This window comes from Tigriopus californicus, chromosome 10 (assembly GCF_007210705.1).
Source record: "Tigriopus californicus strain San Diego chromosome 10, Tcal_SD_v2.1, whole genome shotgun sequence".
Taxonomy (NCBI): domain Eukaryota; kingdom Metazoa; phylum Arthropoda; class Copepoda; order Harpacticoida; family Harpacticidae; genus Tigriopus; species Tigriopus californicus.
The window spans coordinates 14678618-14702847 of record NC_081449.1 but is presented as its reverse complement, the minus strand read 5'-3'; the positions used below and the strand labels follow the sequence as shown (position 1 = coordinate 14702847).

The 24230-nt window shown below is 42.2% G+C and overlaps 1 protein-coding gene across 8 annotated transcripts; it reads left to right on the top strand.

Annotated features, from left to right (window-relative positions):
* Positions 1–222: 222 nt before the first annotated feature.
* LOC131887779 (acyl-coenzyme A thioesterase 6-like) lies at positions 223–23836 on the top strand. 8 transcript variants are annotated; one of them, XM_059236466.1, is made up of 9 exons: positions 223–368; positions 8108–8253; positions 9126–9361; positions 19829–20004; positions 20340–20577; positions 21711–21872; positions 22875–22981; positions 23056–23172; positions 23262–23836. In XM_059236466.1, exons 1-9 carry the CDS (start codon positions 234–236, stop codon positions 23589–23591), a joined length of 1647 nt encoding a protein of 548 aa, XP_059092449.1. In that variant the 5' UTR covers positions 223–233; the 3' UTR covers positions 23592–23836. The 8 variants fall into 8 exon arrangements, 7 of the variants coding, with proteins under 7 accessions (XP_059092449.1, XP_059092451.1, XP_059092454.1 ...); XM_059236470.1 differs by lacking the exon at positions 223–368 and adding an exon at positions 380–717; XM_059236468.1 differs by lacking the exons at positions 8108–8253; positions 9126–9361; positions 19829–20004; ... (3 more) ...; positions 23056–23172; positions 23262–23836 and adding exons at positions 573–717; positions 975–1039; positions 1193–2773 and having other exon boundaries at positions 228–368.
* The last annotated feature ends 394 nt before the right edge of the window (positions 23837–24230 follow it).

The following is a 24230-nucleotide window of genomic DNA, read 5'->3' as shown; positions in this document are numbered from 1 at the left end:
AACTTTCATTCCAGTCGGTTTAGGCCCGGGATCAAAATGAAAGATATGTTTGAAGCTAGTGTTTCCATATTACAATTAATAACTTTAATGATATTCTGGGATCATGACATTTACATGCTTGTTGATGAAGCGCCGGAAAACAAAGAGATCCACCATTGATGTCAATGATCATATAAAAACATGAGTATCAACGTTAATTCAGATCTTAATTTCCCGCAATACGCTTTTGGTTCATGTATAAAACAACAACACTGTGGTCGTTTCAGCTGAATTGCAGTTCCAAGGCTGGAAATTCCTTATCGAAAAGAGATCCCAAAACGCAATTTCCTGGTTTCATTTGCCCGCCATCTACCTCAAATATTGACCAGGTATACCTTCAATCTCACTTGTTTGTCTATATAGATCCCCACAATGACGATTATTCGCTAAATGCCGGTTTAATGGTGGTCAAGGCGCTCAAATGATTCAGTCCTAGATCAAGTACTAAGAAAATAAGAATGCATAACATATCGAGTACTTCTTAATGTTGGAAAATACTAATGTGTTATTCCTCTGTTATATCACTCGTTAAGTACTTTGTTGACCATCATCATCATCATCATCATCATCATCATCCATCGCGCTTATATCCATTGGCACCTTCATCGGGAGGATTGGTTGACTTGCGTTCTTCTCACTCAATCTGACAGTGGATTGAATGAGAAAGAATAAACCCAGGTATGTTTGCTGTCTTTGCATCGGGTTCTACACCAACAACCCAATCAGTAAATGCATTCTTGTTTAATCCATACCAACCATATCGATCAAATGATATTGTTGGCGTTGGAATTTGTGATATTTCGGCGAAATAGAGAGAGAAATCGAAATTAGAATCAGGCACAAGTCGGCAGACATGATATCAATAACAGCAATAGCGTTTTGGATTTCAATTCTGAACATGGGTAGTTCATACTTTTACTTTTATTTTACCAAAGGACAATCGACACCGTTCAAATCTTTGAGGATCATGGCCAAACCTTCCCGAATCGCGTTCCGACCGGTTTGTACACCAATCAAACATAGAGCATTGTTATATTTAAGCCTATTGTCCACCATTAAACCGAGCCTTGAGAATTGGATCCTAACCTACAACTGATCCCAGTGTCTTAAGCGTTATTGTGGGGAAAATATGTGTGCCTATGGTTTATTTCAGTTGAAAAGATGTCCAAGTTGGTGGTCAACTATAGCTCCGGCGAGGACGAGGGCCGGAACGAAGATGCCAATTACGAGGAGGTCGGCATGGACATGTCCGACGAAAATGAAGAAAGTGGATCCGAGGCCAACGGGGCCCTAAAGCTCTTCCCTAATAAGGCCGAGTACAAAGCATACCAAGCCCAGTTCAACCAGCCTTCGAAAAAGATACCCAGCCAGCCAAAGAGTGGTGTGACCGCCAGTGAATATGGTTCCTTGGCGCCCGAGGAGCCCTCGGAATACGGATCGGTGCGGTCGGAGGTCAAGAAGTCGCCCGAAAAGAGCCCATCCAGAGAGAAGTCGCCCCAATCGGAAGAAGTCCATCGTAGTCCGAACACGACAGGGTTGAATGCGAAAGAGCAATTGAACAAGAGGAAATCGCCTCCGCGTCGCGACTCCCAGAATTCCGACAGGCGGTCCAAGTCCCCCAGTCGACGTTCCAAGACCCCGAGCAGACGTTCCAAATCCCCGAGTCGAAGGTCCAAGTCGCCGAGGCCTGATCATAAACGCCACCATCGGGGCGGTAAACACCGAGATCGACGACGCTCCAGGTCCCGCTCCCGGTCCAGAGATCACAAGCGACGCTCCAGATCTCCCAAGGATCGAGATCACGATCGACGGCGACGACGAGGAGGACGAGGTGGTGGCGATCGGGACCGCGATCGGGACCGTAGACGCCAAGATAACTTCCGAACTCGAATGCGATCTCGTAGTCCCACAATGTCCAAAGAAGATGTGAGGAATCGCAAGCTTCTGGCGTGTGGTCTAACAACGGCCGCCCAACCAAATCTAGCAGCCAAACTCACTCAAAATGCCCAGGCTCAAGCCCAGGCCCAAGTGGCCCGGGTGAAGGAGATCACCGGGGTGGACTTGCCAAAGTACTACAACCCATCGGCCATCAATCCCTTGAAATATGCCGAGCAAATCAAGAAGAGGCAAATGCTCTGGGGGAACAAGAAGGCCAGTAGTGAGAGCAATTCGGTCGTTACGCCCCCAGTTCCGACGACCCCTGTTCCTCAAGCTGCCCCAGTATCCAGCCATTCGACGAGCGCCCTCAACAAAACGTCATTCAACAAATGGGAGGCCACCAATTTTGGCAACAATCAAGTCAATGAAAAATTCCGACGCCTCATGGGCATTAAAGGCGACTCGGCTCCGGATGTGAAAGAGCCGAACCCTGTCGAGCAAACCCAAGCATCTCTATTTGCCTCTCAAGAGCAACAATACGAACGAGCTCGAGCAGCTACCCATACCCAACGTGGTCTTGGTTTAGGATTCTCAGGATCTGGTGTGACAACTGTGCCAATCGAAGCGCTCACATCGTCTCATGATAAATCGAAAGTGTCGCCAGCGATCACATCGTTGTTTGGTCGACGTTAGATAGGCCAGTAGGGCGATCGACAGTGCTTGAAATTACCATCATTGCTTCTACCGAGTTGATGGGTTTGTTATACAGAATGTCCTTTTTTTTTGCTTTTTCGGCTCCTCCTGAGGATTGAGAATTTCATCTCTCTGAATAAATCCGTTCCTTTTTTGACAACCACTCTCGGTGATTAGAACTTCCTGAAAGAGCGAAAACAGACTTGGAAATGGAATGGCTTCAAGGTTTTGTGAACAAAAGCAGTATAGTTGTTTGAAAGGAAACGCTCATTCATTAAACGTAGCAGAGATTGATATCATGTCTGCGATGTGTTCTACTTAAGTCTAAGAAATGGCCAAGCAACCGGTGGACTTTAATCAGCTAGATAAGGCCATTAATGCCTTGGTGGAGGGTGAAAACCGACATATCCGAGAGGATGCAGCCAAGTTTCGTGCCTTGGAACAAGTCTCAAGTTACGAACAGTTTCAAGATTACGTCAAGGTCCTTGCCAAAACTCGATTGCACTCACACAGTGAAAGGTGACCCATATCCTTGGTTCTTCTCTTATGAACTATTGATGATCCTTTTGGGGGACCTCGTTTGCGTCTCCTTATGAAAGAAGCTCTTTTCCTTGATCTATCCCTCTATGCCGTCTTAGGCAGTAACTTTTTCAATGAAACCCACGGCCTCCTGCCTAGCGGGCTAGTTGAAAGCTATCTTTGTGTTTTGGCGAAACCAATTCATTCGGGAAAACGATCCCCTTTTTAAGGGCCCCTTGATATCAGTCAACATGGACTTCAAGGTATCTTTGACGTACATGTGACGTATAGAATACCCCGGACACTTTACGAGGACTTTGAAGAAAATAAAGGTTGAATGCTTGATTGGCTTTCTTTTTCAACGACACCCGCGCAGTCTAGTAATCTTACCGGCTGTCAAATCGTCATTTTACACTTCATTCAAGTTTGCTTGGGGCCTCTTTTGTCTACGGCCTTTCTCTGTGTGAGGATTTTCATCGAATCCATGCCTAGACCGCTCATTTGAAGCCAGTGGACTTGAAAAAGGACAAAAGACCAGTGACAGGATCCAGCAGGCCTTTGGACCTCGACCATTTCGAAGCCAAACCATTCTGGAACACCATTTCCAAGAATAAAGAATGAAAGGAAAGCGATAGTATTTGCATTGTTCAAGGAACACAATCTCAACCTTTTCGTCGCTTGATCCAATCTCCCTTGGTAAAAAAAGGCAGGAAAGGAGACAAGCAGTTTATTATTTTTCCTCGTTTTCCATCAATTTGGTTACCCTTGAGACTTCTTGGAACAACCACAAGACGAAAAAAAATAATGATTGGCAAAGGACCTTCATGATGTGTGTTCATATTTTTGGTTCAGTAGTATTAGATGCGTCAGATTGAATTTGCAACGATTGAAGCCAATTGCTTAAGGCGAATTTTGCATTTAAATTGGCAATCTATTTCTCCAGCCAAATTTGAGGCATGCACTTGGCAATTGGATTAAATCGATTTTCTTGGAATGCAGAATTTGTAACAAAAATACAAGCCTTCTAAGAAAAAACTCGTTTGACTGATGTCGGACGTCCATTTGCTTCGAATTGAAATTTGTTGAAAGGGAATTTATGATCAATAATGTACGAAGTATGTTTTTTCTTACGGTTGTTGCAGTTTTTACAAATTGCTGCCTCCGCAGAACATCACACATGCGTCACAGTAAATACAAAGTAAATACAAATGTCTTCCCTAAAAATATGCTGGGATTCCTATTCATTAGGATTTACCAATTGTAAAAGCTCAGCTTAGCCTGGATTTGACTACCAATTCAATTTTGATTGCTATGCCTTGCTTGACGATCCATACAAGAATATTAAGTGATAGGAGCCAGTTTTTCCGGTGTGCAAGTTCATGATGGGCATCAACATTTTTATTTAAAGAACTCCTCGGCAACGAATGCCATTCAAAGCCCTTGAGAGAACAATTGAGACAGATAATATGTTCACGTCAAATTTCAAGACTAATTGATTGCCTTGTTGAAAAATCAGGTCGTTATCAAGCTAGTTCGATATCACGTCCACATAGTAATCTGATGGCTTCAACGCGACTAAAAGAAACGCTCGTTTCGTAGGCAATTTCATTTTGGAGGATGGCGCAAAATAAAGCTGTGGCTGTAGGCTTGAAAGCACGTTCGATGAAGGACCAAATCAAATATGACTTCATTCACTTGACTCGCGAGCCACTGAACCATGAAAGCCATAGGAAGACTTCTTGAAAAAAAACTGAAATCGAAAATGGACTCCCTAAGGTATATTTATTTATTATATATGTGCCTATGATAGGGAGCACAGTAATTATAGTGCATGCGACCAAGAAGGACTTCGCTTCAAAAGCTGATTAAAGAAAGGGATGACTTGAAAATTTGTACCTTAAAAAGACCTTCTTGGAACAGATCAACCTTCTTAGTGAACCCCTCTATCAAAAGTTGGCTATACTGAAAGACTGATTTCTATGAATTCGACCTTCAACGGAATTAGCACGATGTCAACTCCATGTAATAAGTAAACGCTTCCTCTGTTTTGAAAGCAAGAGTCAATAACGTTATGCACTAATAAGTGATACGTCGTGGCGGCAAAAAATACCCCAAATGTGCCAATCATTGCGTTATATTTATTATCAGTTTGGGAGATTTTTCTTCCAATAAACTTACTTGATTTTATTGCGTCGTTTTCTTGCATTCTTGCTTTAAAAGAGTTATCCCAACTTACTATCTCTAAACAATGAGGCAACTTTGAAACTCAATAAAACCTTGAACCTCGTCCCTGTTATCGAGAATCAGCTCGGGTGGATCAATGGTCCTCTCTGGAACCTCTATTTCGTCCCATGTGTTTGATCCAACGGATGATCCAAAGGGTGTGTCATGAATTGAACCCAAGCTCATATTACTATAATGCCAAGATTCGGTCTTGCCCGAGTCCGTGATTCATTTAAAGGGCGATTCGTGCCTAAAAAAAAATCATCTTTTGGTCCTTTCATCCTGAAAAATTCACGATCAGTATTGATCATGGACGCACTAATCGCATTCGGAAGAGTGATTGTTAAAGCAAATCTTGATAATCAATTCATGGATTGTTGATGCAGAGTTCCATTTTTCTCAGATGAAAGCACACAATGAAAGGAAAAGTCGTCAACTCCTTGCTTGTTGAAGTACAATAGTGTATTTTAAATAGAAACCTGTTATTTAAGTCTCTAAAGTCTAATGGGGACGTTTTCTCGCTGAGCTGCAAATAGTGGAGAAGAAATGGGCTGAACGCTCAATGGCCAATGAAGGTGGCCAATTTCCAATCTGACCGTCACGGGATTTCTGGGGCCTTTACGAAGTGCATTCATTTCCAACCAAGATTAGCGTCCGCTAGCAATCTTTGACGCCCAATTTCCTTTGACTTGTCTTTTCGCGTTTCTTGAGCCTAGCCTACAAACATAGCAGCTCAAGATTCATGTCGGAGTGTTTTTTGATAGCCATTTTTTGCTTTGGGGCGAAAGAGACCGAAACCGAAACCGGAACCGAAACCGAAAGCCATTATCCCAAAGATTCAAGGCAACAGGGTCAAAATGTTGGAAGTGAAATGCCACTATAATAAGCCACGGACTTCTAGAGATGTGGACTGCGAACGGAAGGAAAAATGGAGTGCTCCAAATGAGCACTCCATACGACCACAAGATCTGGTTGAATACATGAACTTGACCAAGTTTGAACCCAAAACTATGCTAAGGGAACTCAGGAGATATGTCCAAAGTTATGTTGCAAATACTACATTACAATTTTCGACCTGCTCTTGGTCAGCTACATAAGCTTTTGACAATATAAGTTCAGAACAAACCAATTTACAAGTAAATGATGAAAAAAAGAAAAAAATGACCTGACTTGAATTGAGGATGTCTACGTTCATTATTTTATAGCTTTAAATCGTAAAGTGCCTCAGAGCTGTTACGACCAAGAACTTCATAGTCTACGTACGTATATTTCTAGAAGTTCGTGGATAAACGAAGAAAAGATTGAACTACTGTAGGTGAGAAATATGATTACTTGAACAAATTCGGAATAAAAAGAACGAAGAGGCAGAAAACTTCAATTCTTGATAGTGCTTTTATACATTCAAATTTGAGCCGAAATCAAAACCAAGGTTTCTGCCCATTATTGCTCAAAACCGAAACTTGGAGTTTTGACCAAAAGATGGCTTAATTATTAAACTTGAGGTCGGATATACCCAACAAAAAAGCAATCCCAGAGGTTTGATTGACTACGAATAGCCAGGAGGGCTTTGATCATTGTGAAAAAACACCATTGTAGGAAAAACTAGAACACTGCAAAATTAGCAAAAGCAAAACCCAATTTTTGCCAACCATCTAGAATTTACTCTCAGCAAGAAAATCCATCATTTTTCCGACCTTCAATCATAACCAAAAGTCTTTTGACCAGCCGTTTGTTGGTAACAATGCTGACAAATTTTGAATATGAAAAGAGCTAATAAAATGCAATAAGGCACCTTCCAACATATCCCACTCTTCATTTTTTCGTTATACGAGAGTGGAACTATGAATATTGTGTTACCTTTCGTACCTTGTCTGTATAGTACTCAGAAAAGGTACGAAAGGTATCCGATATTGTACGTTTTCAAAAGCATCCATCAGTATTGCCCCAACCCAGGATTTAGGATCAATTGTAGTAACCGTAGAGGCTTAACGTGCGTTTTGAGAGCACCTTCAAGCCCTCGAGAATCCAGGCTAGTTAAAACAATGAAGTCCACTTCTCTTCTTTCTCGGGCTCCTTGATTGTTTAATTTGCTTCGTAAGATATTCGTAGGGCGTATGTAGGCGTTGATCCAGTAGCAGGATTCAAGTTTTTGACCAAAATTCCCGATCAACCTTATATTAAAGGGTTAGCCCGATCAGCTAACTCTAATTCGTTGGTCGATCAAATAATATATTAAAGTAAAAAAAGTTGAGTAGAATTGATAAATTTCTCGTCTTGAACTGCTGGGATTCCAATCCCAGTAGCGGTAAGGAAGCCCGCAAGTACTAATAATAACTGAAAACATTTCCGAAAAATATATTAATCTTTCATGATTTGGATGAGGTTATTTCAAAGTCATTTTAAGGGGTGAATAGAACCAATTAAAATTGGTTTTGTTTTCCATTTTCTTCAGAAACGAGCAGTCATCGAATTTAACATTATCACCTTATCGCACCTTACCACGCACTTCTTTGGTTTGCAAAATCATTTTTCTCCCAATAGCGCTATGTTTGGGAAACCAAACTGTCCAGTTGATCCTAACATTCGCCTCCATCTGAAACAATAGCGCTACCAAGACAGAGTATTATGCTCTTCGTACCCAAGACTTCCTTAGCATTCAACTCAACACTCGCATACCCCGCCCGATTGCCGTGATCAAATCCCTCAAACGCCAAGGATCAATAACCATTAACCATTGACCACGTTTTCCCGTTAGATAAGGATTGGGATTGTCCTCGATCCGGTCATGGTGAGGACGGGGAATTCCAATCTTCAGGTCATTCGCCGGGTCCAATTCCTAAGACATGTCCTCAAGTTTCCTCAAAAGTATCCATCATCATCAGGCTGGTTTTCCTTACAAAGGTATGAAATTTCGAATTGAACTATTCATTGAAAATGCCTATACCATTATTTTCAATTATATTTGTAATCATGAATGATCAAACTCTAGACGTTTTGTTACATACAGAATGCAAGCTGCAAGTTTTTCTAAGATTCAAATTTAGCACTAGAGCGAAAGTTTTGACGCAAATTCATCTTTGAAGACGGATTAATTGGTCCATTCTGGCATTTTTTCTTTAGATGCTGTATTTTTAATGGCATAAACAGAGTGTTAGTGCAAGATTGACAAAATTGGAAGCTACTTTCAAGAGATGTGAATTCCAAAGAGTCCAAGTAAGATATGAGAGTTTTACTCCTATACGATACATATAAATAGCTGATTAAATTCCCTTTCTGGACACGTAGGGTTTTCTTGTTTAGGGGGTATGTGCATGTAACATATAAAACATCAGCTATACAATTGAACCCTTATGGGATACATTCAAACGCCGTCTCAAAGAGTTTATATAGTGATTGTTCATCATTGTTCAGCCTGAAATATTACGCTTTTAACGGCTAGTTCAGTATTTGAAAAGTGCACTTTCTTATTGTACTTCTTTTCATTTTGCATCACAAAAGCAGACGTGAATCCCAAAAATGTGAACAGCAAACCTGTATACTGGGCAGGAACTGGTTTTCAGCAATACTTTATGAGATCCCTCTCATTCCCGTCATTCCCGTCATTATAAACTGTCTTGGGCAATAGCTCCTTTGTACAATAATCGGTTATGCATGTGGTCCAATTCAAATAATTCAATTATTGAGACTATTTTACGAGTGTTCTTCGACAAATTGGATGAAAATCAATGAAATGGAATGGGAGCAAATACAAATGTGACTACTCTGCCTTTCAGATCATACAGCTCGTTCAAGCCCACCATAATAGTGGAACCAAATCCGTCCGTGATTGATGAGCCTGTATCGATCAAGGTAGCTGGGTTGCCAAATTACAGTTGTGTTCAAGCCAAGCTCTCACTCAACGTTCCCAAAGAGCGGTTAAGTTTCGAGTCCAAGAGTTGGTTCAGAACCTCCAAAAATGGAAGCTTGGACTTTGGAACCGCCACGGCCTTGCCTGGAAGCTCCTATGAAGGTAGGGGTGTCGATATATCACACTGTAAAGTGCTTAAGGCCAAGTTGTGCATGTTTTTGCCAAGGTGCAATTTTGTTTATTGTCTGAACAATATTCAAATGTGTAATTCAGCCATTTCTAAATTGGTCCTCAGGTACATATGTACATGTACAGTACTTGCAGATCGATCAGAGATAACAAATGGGGGAAATGGTGGTTTTTCTTTCGTGTAGCTAAGCCAATGTCATGTTCCGGAAACATGAACACTTTATGGGCCTATTGAAATTGCAATTTAGATTTATGGGGGGTTCGCATAATGAAAATATAAACGATGTAATGAAGCATAATAAGCGTTGCCCACTTTCAGGGATGATTGTTTGGGTCCAATTAGTTCTATCAATAGAATTGAAAAACACATTTGAGAATTTCGTAATGGTCCATCAAATGATAGAATGTCGATTTTTTTGCAATTTATTAAATGTTCTTTCATTATCATCTCCTACAGAAAGAGTAATAAGTAATAACTAATTCATTTGAGAAGAAAGATGGGTTAGTGACAAGCATAGTTTTCTACCACAAGAGTGGTCCCCGGTTCGATTCAACACTTCGACCTCATTTAAGGATTTTTTTGACCTAGATCCATAACCCTAACCATTCAACCAATCTGGAACGGATTGCAAATTTACATTTCTGAGCAGTAACAACCGATATGATAAAAAATAGAAATTACTCGTACTTTAAGATAGAAGCTAAAGTTGTTATATCTAGACCTGAAAAAAAATAGTCGATTAAATTTGCTAAAATAGCGGCTAAAAAAAGGTGGGGAAAATGGCGAATTAGTTGGGTAATTAGTGGATGAAAAATGCGGAAAACAAACACTGAGTGGTTTAATTCTAGAGTTTTAGGTACAAGAAGCTAGATTACCAATTTCAACCCTCTGGACATCAAGCGGGCCCAAAAAGGTGACTAATTTTCAAATTGTTCTCCTAAAACTTCCATAATCCAACGGCCTTCGCCTCAATCTGGTCAGCCTGAAGAAATTGCCAGCAATTTACTTTGAGTTACTAATGCGTCAGAAAAAGAGAGCGAAACGTGGATAGGTTGCTCCGACGAGTTTTTTTCTCTTACTTATGGTTGGTCGTACATTCGCTCATTCACCTTCTCGACTTAAGGGGAAAATGTGGGCGAAGAAACGTTGAATGTACGACCCGGAAAAAGACGAGAAAATAGAGGTTGCGTGAGGCTTTGGTCCCCTTGATGAAATTCGGGTGGGAGCAGGACCAAGGTGAATGACCGCTAATATTCGAAAGGGACAGAAAAATATGTGTTGATATGTCCTTGACCGGGAAGATACAAATTGTGTCCTGACGTTGCCTCCGGAAAGGTTAGGTTCCCAACACTTATGAACACTAACCTTGCCAGTCTGATGGTGAGGGGCTCTGTTTTGCACATAAAATGCGCCAATGCATTATTGGCAGTTTGGGGCACGTTTTTTTCTCCGAAGGCGGGATTCGAACCCACGCCCTCTGGGGAACCAGAGGACGTGATGGTTTTTGATGGGGAGTTTATTATAAATGTAGCTGATCTTGGTCCTGGTCTTAACTTTTAATTTTAAAGACTTGAAAGGATTGGCGAACGAGCAAGGCAGTAAAAATGAAATTACAAGGTAGGAAAATACAGTATTCTGTTCCTTTTTTTCGAAAAAGAAACTGTAATCCCATTGCATTTTAAAATGCTTTAATTGTTACGACCCAAATAACTCAACCATTACTTGTTACCTGTTTAACAAGTCGTGTTCGTATCTCGAGTGCTTATTTTGTTCACCCGGAAATCTCAGTGTGGCCACTACTGTCCCACAAAATATCACACACATACACCTCCTCCCTGGGGAGTTAGGGACGAACAGAACATAAGGATAATAACTAATATCCGCGTAGGATTTGCGACGTGTGCTGACCAGGGGCATTTTTGAGGACCTGTAGCATGGGAAATAAGGGGGCAGATGACTACTATAAAAGATTGAATTAATTATAATTCATGCCTTCCCCTCCTTTTACCATCACTTTGACCATTCTGGTCCAATGTATAATGAGTTTGGTTGTCGTGTACGGTGTGGTCTTATTTTTGGGCTTGGGGGTGTATCTTTAGCAATGCCTTGGCCATTCGGGTGGTTTGGGGGTTGGTGTAACGTTGGAACATTGTAGTTTCTTTGGTCTCCTACTTCAGCATGTTCTGGTTGGACAAAAGGGGATGAGAGTTCTTCCGTTTTCTTGCCTGATGACGTAGTCATTTATGGGGAAGATTTCAGACGGCCGAAATCTGGATTTTCAAGACTCAATCTTTAGGTGGCCAAACATCAGAAGGTTACCAATCTCCTTTGGAGTAAAATCGGATCATTCGTGGCATGGTGTTAGGTTTTTCGATAATCCTTTTTAATGAAAACTGGAGATTCAATCTGACCAAATCAAGGGGTAGGATTTTCAGAAGCGGCAAAGAGCGGCCCTTAATTTCTTTCTACCCTGTACCGTGTCCAAATCGGTCAGTGTGGTCTCTACCTTGAGGAATAGTGCATTGATTTGGTAAACCATGGCAAGTCGAATCCGGAGTCGTCCAAAGCATTCATGTCAGATATAAACGTTTCGCAAGCGTTGAGGCGACTGGTGAAAACGCCCTTCTTGGCCGTCAACGACTTTTTAGTGGCTTCCATGGCCGGAATGATATTCCAATGTGGGTGTGTGGTGAATACGGGTGAAGCTAGTGAAGGGAAGACCCAAGAGGAAATCAACCGTGGAAGATATGTCAGGTCTGAAGGAGGAACACAATTGAATGCGGCGATCTAGGAACGATATGGATGATGGTTCCACTAATTCGGCTGCGCCATGTTAGGATATCGTGAATTCCATGGAAGTAAACGTGTATTTTATATCAGAGTAGAAACTAGAATAAATAGAGTGAAATCGGAAAAGGAAGAGAACAGTTTACATTTACAGCTCATAGGAGGTTTGGTTACCTCGACATGTATAGATATCTTACTAAAGGGCAGAGCAAAGATTGGGGGGTCCGGCGCCACCATTTACGCGAATATCGGTAGACTGCTTTGGGCCCTACCAAGTTCTAATATCAAGAAATAAAACGGACAAACGGTGGGGATTGATTTTTGCTTGCGTCACGACACGTGCAATTCACTTGGAAGCACTCCCAGGCTTACGTGACTTCCTGTTAGCCTTCCGGTCTTTGAAAACCTTAGAGAACGCCCACCTCTTGATATACTCTAATAATGGTACCAATTTTGTGGCGGCTGCCCCGGACTCTTAAGAGGAAGATGGGATTAGACTGGACTTTCCAACCACCCAATGCACCCCATTGGGGAGGAGCTCATGAAGCCTTAATTAAATATGTGAAACGAGCCTTAGATGGAGTCCTAGAACAAGAGGGGAAAACCTTACGTTTCATGAAAAGTGAAGGATTGAGACTGGTGTTCGCAGAAGTGACTGGCTTCCTTAACTCCAGATGTCTAACTTACCAGGGGAACAATCCGAATGAACCATCTTGTCTGACTCCTAATCACTTCTTATTGCAACGACCTAATCCAATGATTCCTCCAGGCGATTTTTCCTCGATGAATCCGAGGGAACATTTCCATTTTTTGGAGGGAATCATCGAGACTATATGGAAGAGATGAACTCACGAGTACTTGCCAAACCTTATTGCCACACCTAAATGGAAATTGGAACAACAAAATCTCAAAGTAGGCAATTCCGTTTTGATTGTGGATTCTCAAACACCGCGAAGCGAATGGAACGGTGGGCGGGTCATCGTAGTTCATCCATGAAGGGATGGCAAGGTTCGAGCTGCAACGATGGAAACCAAAGGAGGAACAAAAATGTGCTAGCAACTAAGCTGTGCATCCTAGAGAAAAATGTTGGTGTGAGCACACACGGGAAGGAGGATGTTGAGGCGAATATCGAGCACCCTGATCCCGAAAATACAACTGAAACGATGTCAACGGAAAATGTATGAATAATGTATGTGTGTATACAGAAGAAAAAAGGAGAATGAAATACATTCCACGTGCTAGAATCAACGCCAGGGGATTTAGATAGTTGTTTTTAGAAAATTAGATCGCTGTAAAAGGCACAAACAATTGGTTTGTTCTGGTATCCCACTGGCGAAGGAGGAACTCCAGACCATGCAGGCTGCTCGCATCAACTATCATTTCAGTCCTCCTTTCTAGATGGAAGCCTGATAGGAATGGTGGACCGGCCAGGGCACTCCTTGTGGCCTCAAAGGCAGCCTGATGCTGTGGACGCCATAGTCAGGCGGTTTTTTGTAAGTTCAGGCTTCGGAGAAGGTCCACAAGGCGACTGATTTCACTTGTTGAGTTTCCAAGTTGTTGAGCCAGACCGAGGAATAAGCGTAGCTCTGTCCTGTTGGTAGGGGTTGGGAAATTGCGGAGGTCTTAAGTGAGGGCAGGGTCGATGTGATATCGTCCACAACTAATCAGATAACCACCAAAGGTAACAATCTGTTTGGCAATACTGAACTTTCTTTGGATTGAGGGAGATGTTTGCCTTGTTACAAGCCTGCAATGCCTTAGCCACGGCGTCAGGGTGTTCTTGGGGCGTCTCTGTGTATATAATTAGGTCCTCTACTACCCGTCCAATGTTGGGCACTCCTTCCTTTTGTATTGGAATCTATCCTGAAGAAAGAAAAATCAGGGCTGAAAATTCTGCTTGCTTTTAACAAGAATCAAGGCTTTTGACGAGGTAGACCATGGTCTTTTAGTTAACAGGCTCCATGAGATTGGGATCCAAGGCAAGGTTCTCAATTGGCTAAGAAGTTTCATTTATGGTAGGAAGCAATTGGTTAAGGTTGAGGGATCTCTCATTGACATACATGATGTCAAGTCGGGTGTTCCTCAGGGTTTCATTTTGAGACCTCTCCTTTTCATCATCTTTATTGCTCCGCTTCAGAAGCTTGGTAGTAGTAATGTCAGTATCTCTTCCTATGCTGACGATACAAAATTGGTCGTTGGTATGAATGGTCAGAATTCCGGTTGTCTGATAGAGGTTCTAGACCAAACCTACTCTTGGGTTGCTGCGAGTAATATGGCACTGAATGGAATGAAATTCCGCTCAATGACCTTTGGGTCGACGTCATTAGACACTCCACTATTAGATGATGAAGGTAAGGGCATTCAGCAGGTTTCATCCACTTTCATCCAAGTCCAGAGACAGTATCACGATGCACGAAGGCAGTTTTATAAGCTCGAGAATTTCCAATACTGAATTTCTAACGAACGTGATACAAACATGACCAAGTAAGTAAGGATTGAGTAAGGCAGTGCTAAGCAAATAAACAATATCAATGCTCATTAGTGTAACATGTTGGTAGGAAGTGTTTGAAACAAAAATGTAACCAGTGACTCAGCAAAGGTCTTGTTGAGGCAAAAAAAATGTTGGTACTCTAAATTTTAGTGAAAGTAATTGTAACGAGTAATGTCATTAAATTTTTTGTCGATTCACGGTTGGGAAACGAATTACTCTTTTTGGCCAGAGCAATTGTAACTGTAATTGGTTCCTTTTATTGAGGAACGACTAACACGCTGCGAAGAAGAGTTGTGGGGAGAAGGTGAAACCGACATAATTGATATTATTGACGATATCACTGGGACTACTGGGACGTTTATATGGAAGGAGGTGGGAGACAGATAACCTTAATGGAAAGATATGGCCTTCGTCTTAACCATATAACCGTGAAGCACTCTGTTGGCAATTGGCAATTCCACAACTAAATTAGTCAAAAAAACTAGATCGTCTGCGTATTGTAAATATTGCACCGGGAAATGGTTTATGGTAGCGTTTGGTGCGTGTGAGCTTTGAGCACGTCGGATACATAAAGCTTGGCGATAGCGGATCCCCCTGCGGTAGGCCAATGAAAGTGAAAAGTGGGTGGGATAAGCCCTCACCAGAACGAATGGAGGAGATTAGATGCGGTGGTATTAGGGCGGCTTTTCTGGAAACCGAATTGAAACTCGGGAAGGAGTTCCCTATCCTCACCCTATCCGGAGAAGTGGGCAGCTAGTAGGGTAATCATCATTTTTTAGAAGCGGTTCTCCAAGGCAATGGTCCGATGGTGGTCTATAATGACCATCAGCCCCGTCAAATGGATAAAGACGATACCTGACTCCATCCAATATGGTGGGAAAAAAGGATGAATGGAGGGTAAGGCTGAAGAGATCTTGGAGAGGGAGTGGCTGGGCTTGGGTCCGGATAAATAAAATTAGGGAGGGAGAAACCTCGGATGTTGATGGGTTCACCGATGACCTGCAAAAGGGAATGGTGTTCTTCTGGGCAGCCCTGGACCTCCTCCACTTTTGCTTCCTGATTTTGATGATAACAATTGTTGACAGCAGAGGAGGAATTTATTCACGGGAACCACCAAGTTGGCAGCGGGCTTGCTCTCATGGTAATACATATCATTCGAAGAGAACAGGTTCTCCACATCCAGCCATTTCATTAAAAAAGCAATCAATCTGAGTAAAATGACCAATGCAGAAAAAGCATTTGTGAATCATGTTACTCCTATAACTTTATGGAACTTATGTGTAGGGTAGAACTATCATTTACAAAATACCGGTTGTTCAACGTCAAATCTTCCGATGTTTTTGGTGTACTATTAAAGTTGAGAAGCTCATATTGCAATTCTTTGACGTCAGCAATGTTGCACGGCTCTTGATTTTTGTTGTATTACAGAGCCAAACTCATTTCCCTATTTTGATTGGTTGGTGGTCATTTTCCTTATCTAGCAGTACCTAGAAGGGAGTTAGTGTCTGATGAGCTAACCCCAAGCTGCCAATTTGTTCATGTTCCAATTTGGCCGAAATTGGTAACTCTTTTGTAGCAACTATCCCATTCGGTTATGAAAGGGGCCTTGGAACATTTGAAAAGACTTGTTATCAATTCTGTCCTTCAAAGTAATTGAATTGGTTCCACCATGCTCCATAGCACGAGGTCATTAAAGTAGACCATAACCAAGTGTTCATGAAAGTAAAAAGCCTTCAGTTGGTTTTTGACAATTCATGATCCCACACAAAAGTCGGTCCAAGGGAACATGCGACCTTCGCAAAAATCAAAGCTGACGATTGGAATCTTTCTGATTGCTTGCCATTCTCATGTGACATTAACAGCACTTCCACAAAGTCCCACGTGGGCGGAGTTATTGGCCAACTTTTACACTGATCCAAATCTGAGTAATGCTCTCTTTGGAACAAACAGCCAAACTTTTCACGTGTTAGTCTTGAGTGATGACCAGCATGATCTTCAAGCCAGCCCGGATGAGGATTTGGACCAAGTTGTGGCCACATTTTGCGCACAAAACACATTGGGCATGCTTGGGTAAAGTCCAGGGTGGCCATTACTTGGCATTTTTATAGCGGTTTTCTCGGCTCGCTTCAAATTCACTTACGGGCTGTCAAAAAGAAAGGTTTATTTTTCGTTTGAATCGTCAGAGAAGCCTCGTTTTTCTATAGTCTTCTCTTTGTGAGCAATTTTTACTTCCTGCTTCTCTTGTAACTCAAGATGTTGGTTCCTCATTATGGCATTATTTTCCAGGACAACCACTTTTTCGAATGGCACAGTGCTTGGTCAAACGTTTGATGTGGTGTATTTGTCAAGAGGATGTGTTCATCCACAGATTAACCACGTACTGGCCCAAGGGTGTCAAGTAATGTGTACCTTTGGCAAATTGGATACTTTTGATCAAAGCAAATTCAACCTGAGACGGGATGCCCGCCTTTATTTGATTCATTACCACGAAATGTGGATCCTTTCCGAGGCTTGGCTGGATCAACTCGAGACTCTTGGAACGATCTCATTGAATGCATTTGAGTGGGACCCTGCCGCAGCTCAAGACTTTATGGACCGGCGAATGGACTTGAAAGGGCTACAACTCAAAGTAGCCTATCAAAAATCTCCAGTATACCAAGATTTCCTTCAAGCCCAAGGATACAATTTTGAGATATTTAAACAACTCCAGGAGTGGCTGAATTTCACATTTAGTGCCTACATACCGGTCAACGACACCAGTTATGGATCAATGATGTCGGATAACATTTCTTTTAACGGTCTGATTGGGCAAGTTCAGCAGGGCGTGGCTGATATTGCCGTGGCCGACCTCACCATCACGGAAGATCGTCGAAAAGCTGTAGAGTTCATTTACCCTGTCAAGGAAATTTACAAGGCGTTGCTTATTCAACGCCCTGGGGAGACTTCGGCCCTGGGTTCTTATGTTCGGGTGATCTCGCCCTCGGCTTGGATGGCTCTGATCTTGTATTTTTTGTCCATGTCGTTGACCTTCACCTTTTTGTTTACCAATTGGCGCCAGCAATTCCCTCTCAAGGTTTTAAAAGCCCTAGCAATCATGGCTCAGCATGTTGCTCGGCCTGAGAAGACTTACGAATCTCATTGGGTTCATTCCAAAATGCTCACAATGGTGGCTTTGTTGTCGGGGTTCCTAATATTTGCTCACTACAATGCTCTCCTGACATCATTTTTGACAGTGAACAATGTGGAGATGCCCATTCAATCCCTAGATGACCTCTTGCATCACCCGAGTCTCAAGTTGAGCGTTAACAAAGACACGGCCTTGGAGCAGATCATGGGTTCAGCACCCGAATCATCCATTTTGAGACGGCTCTTCGAAAAGAAAGTGACAGGACACGAGTTCGGATCCATCGTCACTTACGATGAAAATAGACAGCTCACCAAGGTGTCTTATGAGGCCTTGGCTCAGGATTATGCCATTGAAAGTAGTGACTACCATCTAGCCGATCCTCTGTTCACTGAGTACCCGTGTAAGATCACGGATGTGCCCAAAGTGAAATTGTTCACCGAGCTATATGCTTATGCTCTTCCCAAAAACTCGCCCGTTTTGAAGATTCTCAATCTCGGTCTCAAACGTATGGATGAGACCGGCCTGATTGATCGATTTCATCGCAAATATTTTGACCGGCCACAACGACAGAGTTGCGATGACGCTCGGGAATTCGGTCTTGCCGAGAGTTCAACCTTATTCATCATTCTTTCGATTGGGATTGGATTGTCCTTGGGCATTAGTCTTGTGGAGCGGCTGCATAAGATGATCCCGGCCCGCGGGGACATTTTGGACAAACCCACGACAATTCTGTCCTGGCATCTCGAAACCAGACCCGCTCGAGCTCGAGTCATCACTTTTCATCGATAATTCTATTTCGAACACCCTCTGAACGTTTCGTGTTTGCTTTTTGTGCGAAAAGATGTTTGAGGCCCTCTTAACAACTAACACTTTGTGAGCATTTGAGTGGCTTTTATTTACTCTGCAATTATCCCCTTCTCACAAACCCTTCAATCCGGATCTAGTTAGTTGGTGATGAACTCACATCCAATCAATATTCAGGTATGAAACCCTGTTAATCCCAATGGCTAACATAACAGTATTTGCATAGGTCTGTCTTTATCAACATTTCCTGCAAGGGTGTCCAAATAGAGCAAAAATATGTATTCATGTCACCCCAAGCCCTTCATCAGATGCGGCCGGAGCGAGTAGCTTCATGTACGTACATTGAAGACAATGGCATTCATCCTCAAGTTAATACACTCTCAGTCATGTAAACGTAACGTAAAGACTTATTATGCCTCACAGAGTATCAAACTTGTCATCTCACTTTGACAACATCTCAATCGAAGACGTTCCTCAATAGAACCCAAACATTTAAAGATCTACGAAACAATCTGGCCTCCCAAGGATCAAAGCAGAAGAAAAATGGGGAAACCGATGACATTACACTATTTAAATGAGAATTTTGAGTATCAGTCAGGAGAAATATTTGTTTGTGTGTGTTGGCGTTGCAAAATAAGAATCAGTTTGATTTTCCCCAAGATCAAATAAAAATTGGATGGTGGGTGCTGGACTAAAGTATCTTAAACGGCAGATCAATAAAATGGAAGAATCAAAACAACCAGTTTCCAGGAATGATTAGTTTATGGTACTCTTAAATCATAAGGAAAAGAGCGATTGATGGATTTTAAACTGATACGGAAGGATGCAGAGCCAACAAAGAGTTCAGTTGTGGTTTTAGGTACATCTGGCGGATAACTCAAAGTTCGCCGAAAAAGTCATCATTCTGTGCCAAGTAAAAAACCGTCTTATGACAAGCAAGGTACTAAAAGACCTTGTTATTCTATTATATTACTTGTCATCGTATATTCTTAAATGACTATGTTCATTTGTACTCTCGGAAATATTGCTTATGATTAAAACAAAAGGAAAACTCTTTGAAACTTGGAATATGTGTCAGATAATAGTATTAGTTAGTAATAGTATTTAGTATATACCACATATTGTTTTGATATTCTTAGCCCAGTGTTGAATAACGTTCTCAAGTCGATCAACGGAACTTTGGTCCAAAGCCAAGAAAATGATGGTTTAAATTGTTTTGATCTTTGATAGGCGTGGATCCAATGGGCATATTTTGGTCCATGCGACCAAAACCGGGCTCCATGGATAGCATTCAAACCATTGATGTGACTTCGAGCCTACCGTTTGATCTGGAGATATTTGGAGCCGATGCTGAACAACTTACATCATCCGCGACGACTTCAAATGAAATCAATTGGAACAAAGAGGTACATCACTACAATCGCGAACCTCCGTCTGAAAGAAAATCGTCGAAGCGCGACAAGAAGGCATTCACATAAAAAAAAAGTCATGACCTCATTCACCAACTTCAATCGGGTGACCTCGCCAAGTTCAAATCGAAACTATGTACTTTCTTTTTTTTAGCCAAGGCTGCTTTCCAGTCTTCTCTTTACATACTAGACAATGTCCACCATTTCAACTTTTTTTTTTCAACACGGAACTGCAAACTTTGCGTTTTGGCCCTGAAAATATTCTATTTATAGCCAGGGAGGTTGTCCTTGGATGATCTACCCACGTACGTGAGCCTAGTTTTGTTTTCCAGGACCAGTTTCTCAATTGTTTGACATCTTGCACCATTCTTCGCTCTTTCATGGGTCAGGACGTTTCAAGAATTCCAATTCGCCATGGTCAAGTGAGAGGAACACTGTTCCTCCCGAGAACCTTTCCTTCCGAGGACAAGATTCTGGACCAATTTTCCTGTCCTTTGGTTCTTACGATGTACGGCGGAATCATCCGGGGTCATGTCATCGAGGAACGGGCAGCGGTCCTCGCTTCGAAAGGTAAGGGACTCACTCAGTTCCCGAATTTGGCGTCGTTGTTCGCTCATCGTCCTGGAACCTGGAACTTGTTGGGATGGCGAAGGAGGAGGAAAAGGAGAAGTCTATTTTGAGAACCCATAATGAAAGCTGGTCCTTCGAGCTCAATGTTAATTGACAAAGCTCAACTTTTTTCCTAGCCACCCATGCAAGTAACTTTTTGGTTTTGGAACATTGATTGATGGTTTGGCACACGCTCGAGTCTGGTCTGGTTCCACCCTAAGTGGTTGGTTAAGGATGAATGTTGGGTCGTTTTCGATTTATTTTTTTCCATTCGTCAAACTGGATTTTCTTCGTTGTTCGAACGTTCCAACCAGAATGGTGTATGAAGAAAGAGGTGGTCTCTTTGTGGCCTTGATTCCACTCCTTTTCCAACTAGATCACTGAGAGACTTGAGGCATGAAGGCCAAATTGAGGCGGTTGAGTTGATGGTCCATTTGCTTATCTTGAAAGCACATCTAACATTTTCTGCTTCTTTAAAAGAATTTTATGAGCTTCCACGGAACACTGTAAATCCATAGGAGTTCGTGCCGATGTCCACGAATCGTCTGAGTCGAAGATTGAAAGATTGAAAGGCCCGGAAGATCATTGTGTGCACAGGGATATATTTCAGGACCCTCATCAAATTGAACTTTCCTCGAGGCATAAACCTACATGGCTCACTCTATTAGATATAGACACTCTTTATTGTCTAACCTTACCTTTCCAAAGCTATATAGAATACATGAGTCAATTTAAGCCGTTGGTGGTGTGAACGCCTCGTTTATTTGATATTATGCTTCCAAAATAAATTCCAGTTGACCACATGGTACTTTGCTGATGCGGAGTGTGCCAATTTTGGGACATGGCCTTTCTCTCAAATTCACCGTTATCGTTACATCTCACATCTAGTTCTTTCATATTCATGGCCAAGACTCGAATGTGATAAAAACCAAGCGTTCCCCCCTCTCCCTTCCATCCATCTCATGCTTTGAACAAGTGAGGATTCCTTTTAAGAAAAGAAGGAACGAAACCATTTCCTAACCATTTGACTTGAAAGACTAGTATGTACAGTCTCAAAGACGCATCTTGCTATCAACGTGACATGCATTTCCCAGGGTTTGCCTCCATGGCCGTGGCCTTTTTCGGCGTGGATGATTTGCCCAGAAGGTACAAGGACATTCGTGTGGAATATTTCGAAGAGGCCATCGAGGCCGCCGTCTTGGCTGGACAAGGACAGATTGATCGGGAGCGTGTGGGCATTGTGGGAACTTCCAAAGGTAGGTAGGTAAAGTGGAGCTCTCCTGAAATTGGCCCCTTAAACTAATCAAGTCCATTGTGAACCGAATCTATGTATGAATGTGAATGATGATGATGATTACTCATACCTAGGCGAGCAGTAGTTTTAGTTGGGCGGACTAACGAAGACAATTTCACGATCTATTGAAGATCCATTCAGTTGTTCTTCTTGGCTCTTGAGTAAGCTCACATTTCAGAGGCAAACGCTTTCCTATTTCGTATCCACAGCTTTTGAAAGCCTTTCATAAGAGGCTGACTATAAGCCTTCATTACCATTGGTGGGATGTCAGAGTAAGCTGTGTCCTTTGAAGGCACAGTATTAGTGAATTGCTCGGGGAAAACATACGAATGTATTTTGTTTCGCGAATTGCTCATATGGAGTAGAGCAGAAACGCACAGTATGTGCATTCAAGGAAAAATAATTCACCCACCCATGAGGGTGAGCGGGATTATGCGTTTATTTAGGGAAATGCGTTGCATTGGGGAAGTTTGAAAGCGACCAAGCACAACATTGGCTAAAAATGTGTACTCTGAAGTCAAAGGCCTTGGCTTGGCGTGCCCTAAAAATGAATTTGGGGTTGGGTATCAGCATTGGATTTTTGGGCAACCACTTCTCAATATTGGAATTCAATAGGTAGAGTTCAATGAGGGATCACCCGGGACCCTTTGTCTGTTTACATGATGCTCCTCTAGTCTTCTTTCTTTGACCAGTGACCGTCGTTTCGAAGAAGTTGTTGAGGCTCGTCAGATTGATTGGTTCTGAATCTTTTTGAAATCAATTTGAAAATGCAGACGTGGGTAAATTTGTTTGAGCAATAAGCCAGCTTCGTGAATAATGACAATTTTGATTTGAAAAAGAAACACCATAATGATGGAAATGTTGGAAAATAAGATCGGTGTGCTAATTGAAACCTTTGGTGCGCCTTTTCCCGTTTGTATTCAAGGGATCGACAACAAGATAACTCACGAGCCTTCTTTTTCAGGAGGAGATGTGGCCTTGAGTTGCGTGGCATTTCTTCGGGAGAAGATCAAGGCCGCTGTTATCATCAACGCCGCTATCTACAGTGTTGCCACAACCACGCATTACAAGGTTAATCAATTCCCCTTTCATAGTAAAACCATGAATGCAAATGACCCACGTCTTTTCTATCCCGGGGAAATTAGAATCAGAGCGTGGCCAGTTTGCCCGTCGAAATGAGCGACGAAAGCTCCATCATTATTCGGGATGACCAAACTTTGGACATGTCGGGTCTTTTGCAGCCGGACAAGTACCCAGATTCTGTAAGTCATTACGTGCCCACAAGTAGTCTTGGGATGGTTTTTTTGCATTGGATGGGAACCGAAGGTTTTTATCGACTGTTCAATTCTAGCTAATTCCTTTCGCCGACGCCCCCGCTGATCTCTTATTTCTGGCCGGATGTGACGACCACAACTTCGATTCGGTTCAATTTGCTCAAAAGGCAGCAGTTCTGATGGAACAAGCGGGCAAGACCAACTTTGAGGTGGTCCCCCTGGATGGCATGGGCCACATGTGTAATTTGCCTTACTCTCCCAGTGTGTTTTCCACGTTGCACCCTTTGGCTCCACCAGGTGTCCGCCTCTTCATGGGTGGCCAAGACACGCCCATTCAACATATTCGAGGGCAACAAGCCGCTTGGAAAAAGATGATTCAGTTCCTTTCCGATAGCTTGGCTTTGTAAAGACTGAGACGAAGGATATTGAAAACAACGTTATTTTTGTATGAGTAATCCGCTTTGTTCCTTTCATGGAAACAACAACTGATGATCGCACTTAATCTGGATCCGAACTGACATCACAGAAATACCGCCCAAAATTATGCCCTCCATGAACAGGGGCAAATTGATCAAACCTGTAGAGATCTTAGTAACCTTTTCCGTTTTATATTTCGTGCTTGAATTAATAGAAGTTGCCAATTTTGATCGAATCATCAGAGCTTGGGAAGTCATTTTTCGAAGCAAAGAAATAGAGATTACTTGAATCAAAAATGGATTTGGCTAAAAACTTTCTTTCATCACCTTATTAACTAACAAATTTGACCTGCATTAAAATGAAGAGTTCAATCAAGAAGTATTTTCATTTTCTTTGTCTGAATTGGCGAAACAAGCCCTTGGCCTGGAATCGAGGTGCACTCATCTCTGTTTTTTAATTAATCAGATAGCGTAGATAGCTTATGGACGGTAGGATCGGACTAGTCTGGTGTGACCTTTCGTTTGACTTAATAACGTAAGTTCATGTGGTTTCCCATTAATAACACACTCTCTATTCCTTAATCATGGAACGTTCCAGCACATTATGTAAATCCCCCAGGTAACCGAGTA

What these genes read in the sequence shown, in the direction of transcription:
- LOC131887779 (XM_059236466.1), top strand. Translation starts at nt 234, where the DNA reads ATGTATAAAACAACAACACTGTGGTCGTTTCAGCTGAATTGCAGTTCC. An exon ending in AGCGGTCCTCGCTTCGAAAG is followed by an intron (nt 20,578 to 21,710) that starts GTAAGGGACTCA and finishes TGCATTTCCCAG; the next exon opens with GGTTTGCCTCCATGGCCGTG. An exon ending in CGGACAAGTACCCAGATTCT is followed by an intron (nt 23,173 to 23,261) that starts GTAAGTCATTAC and finishes GTTCAATTCTAG; the next exon opens with CTAATTCCTTTCGCCGACGC.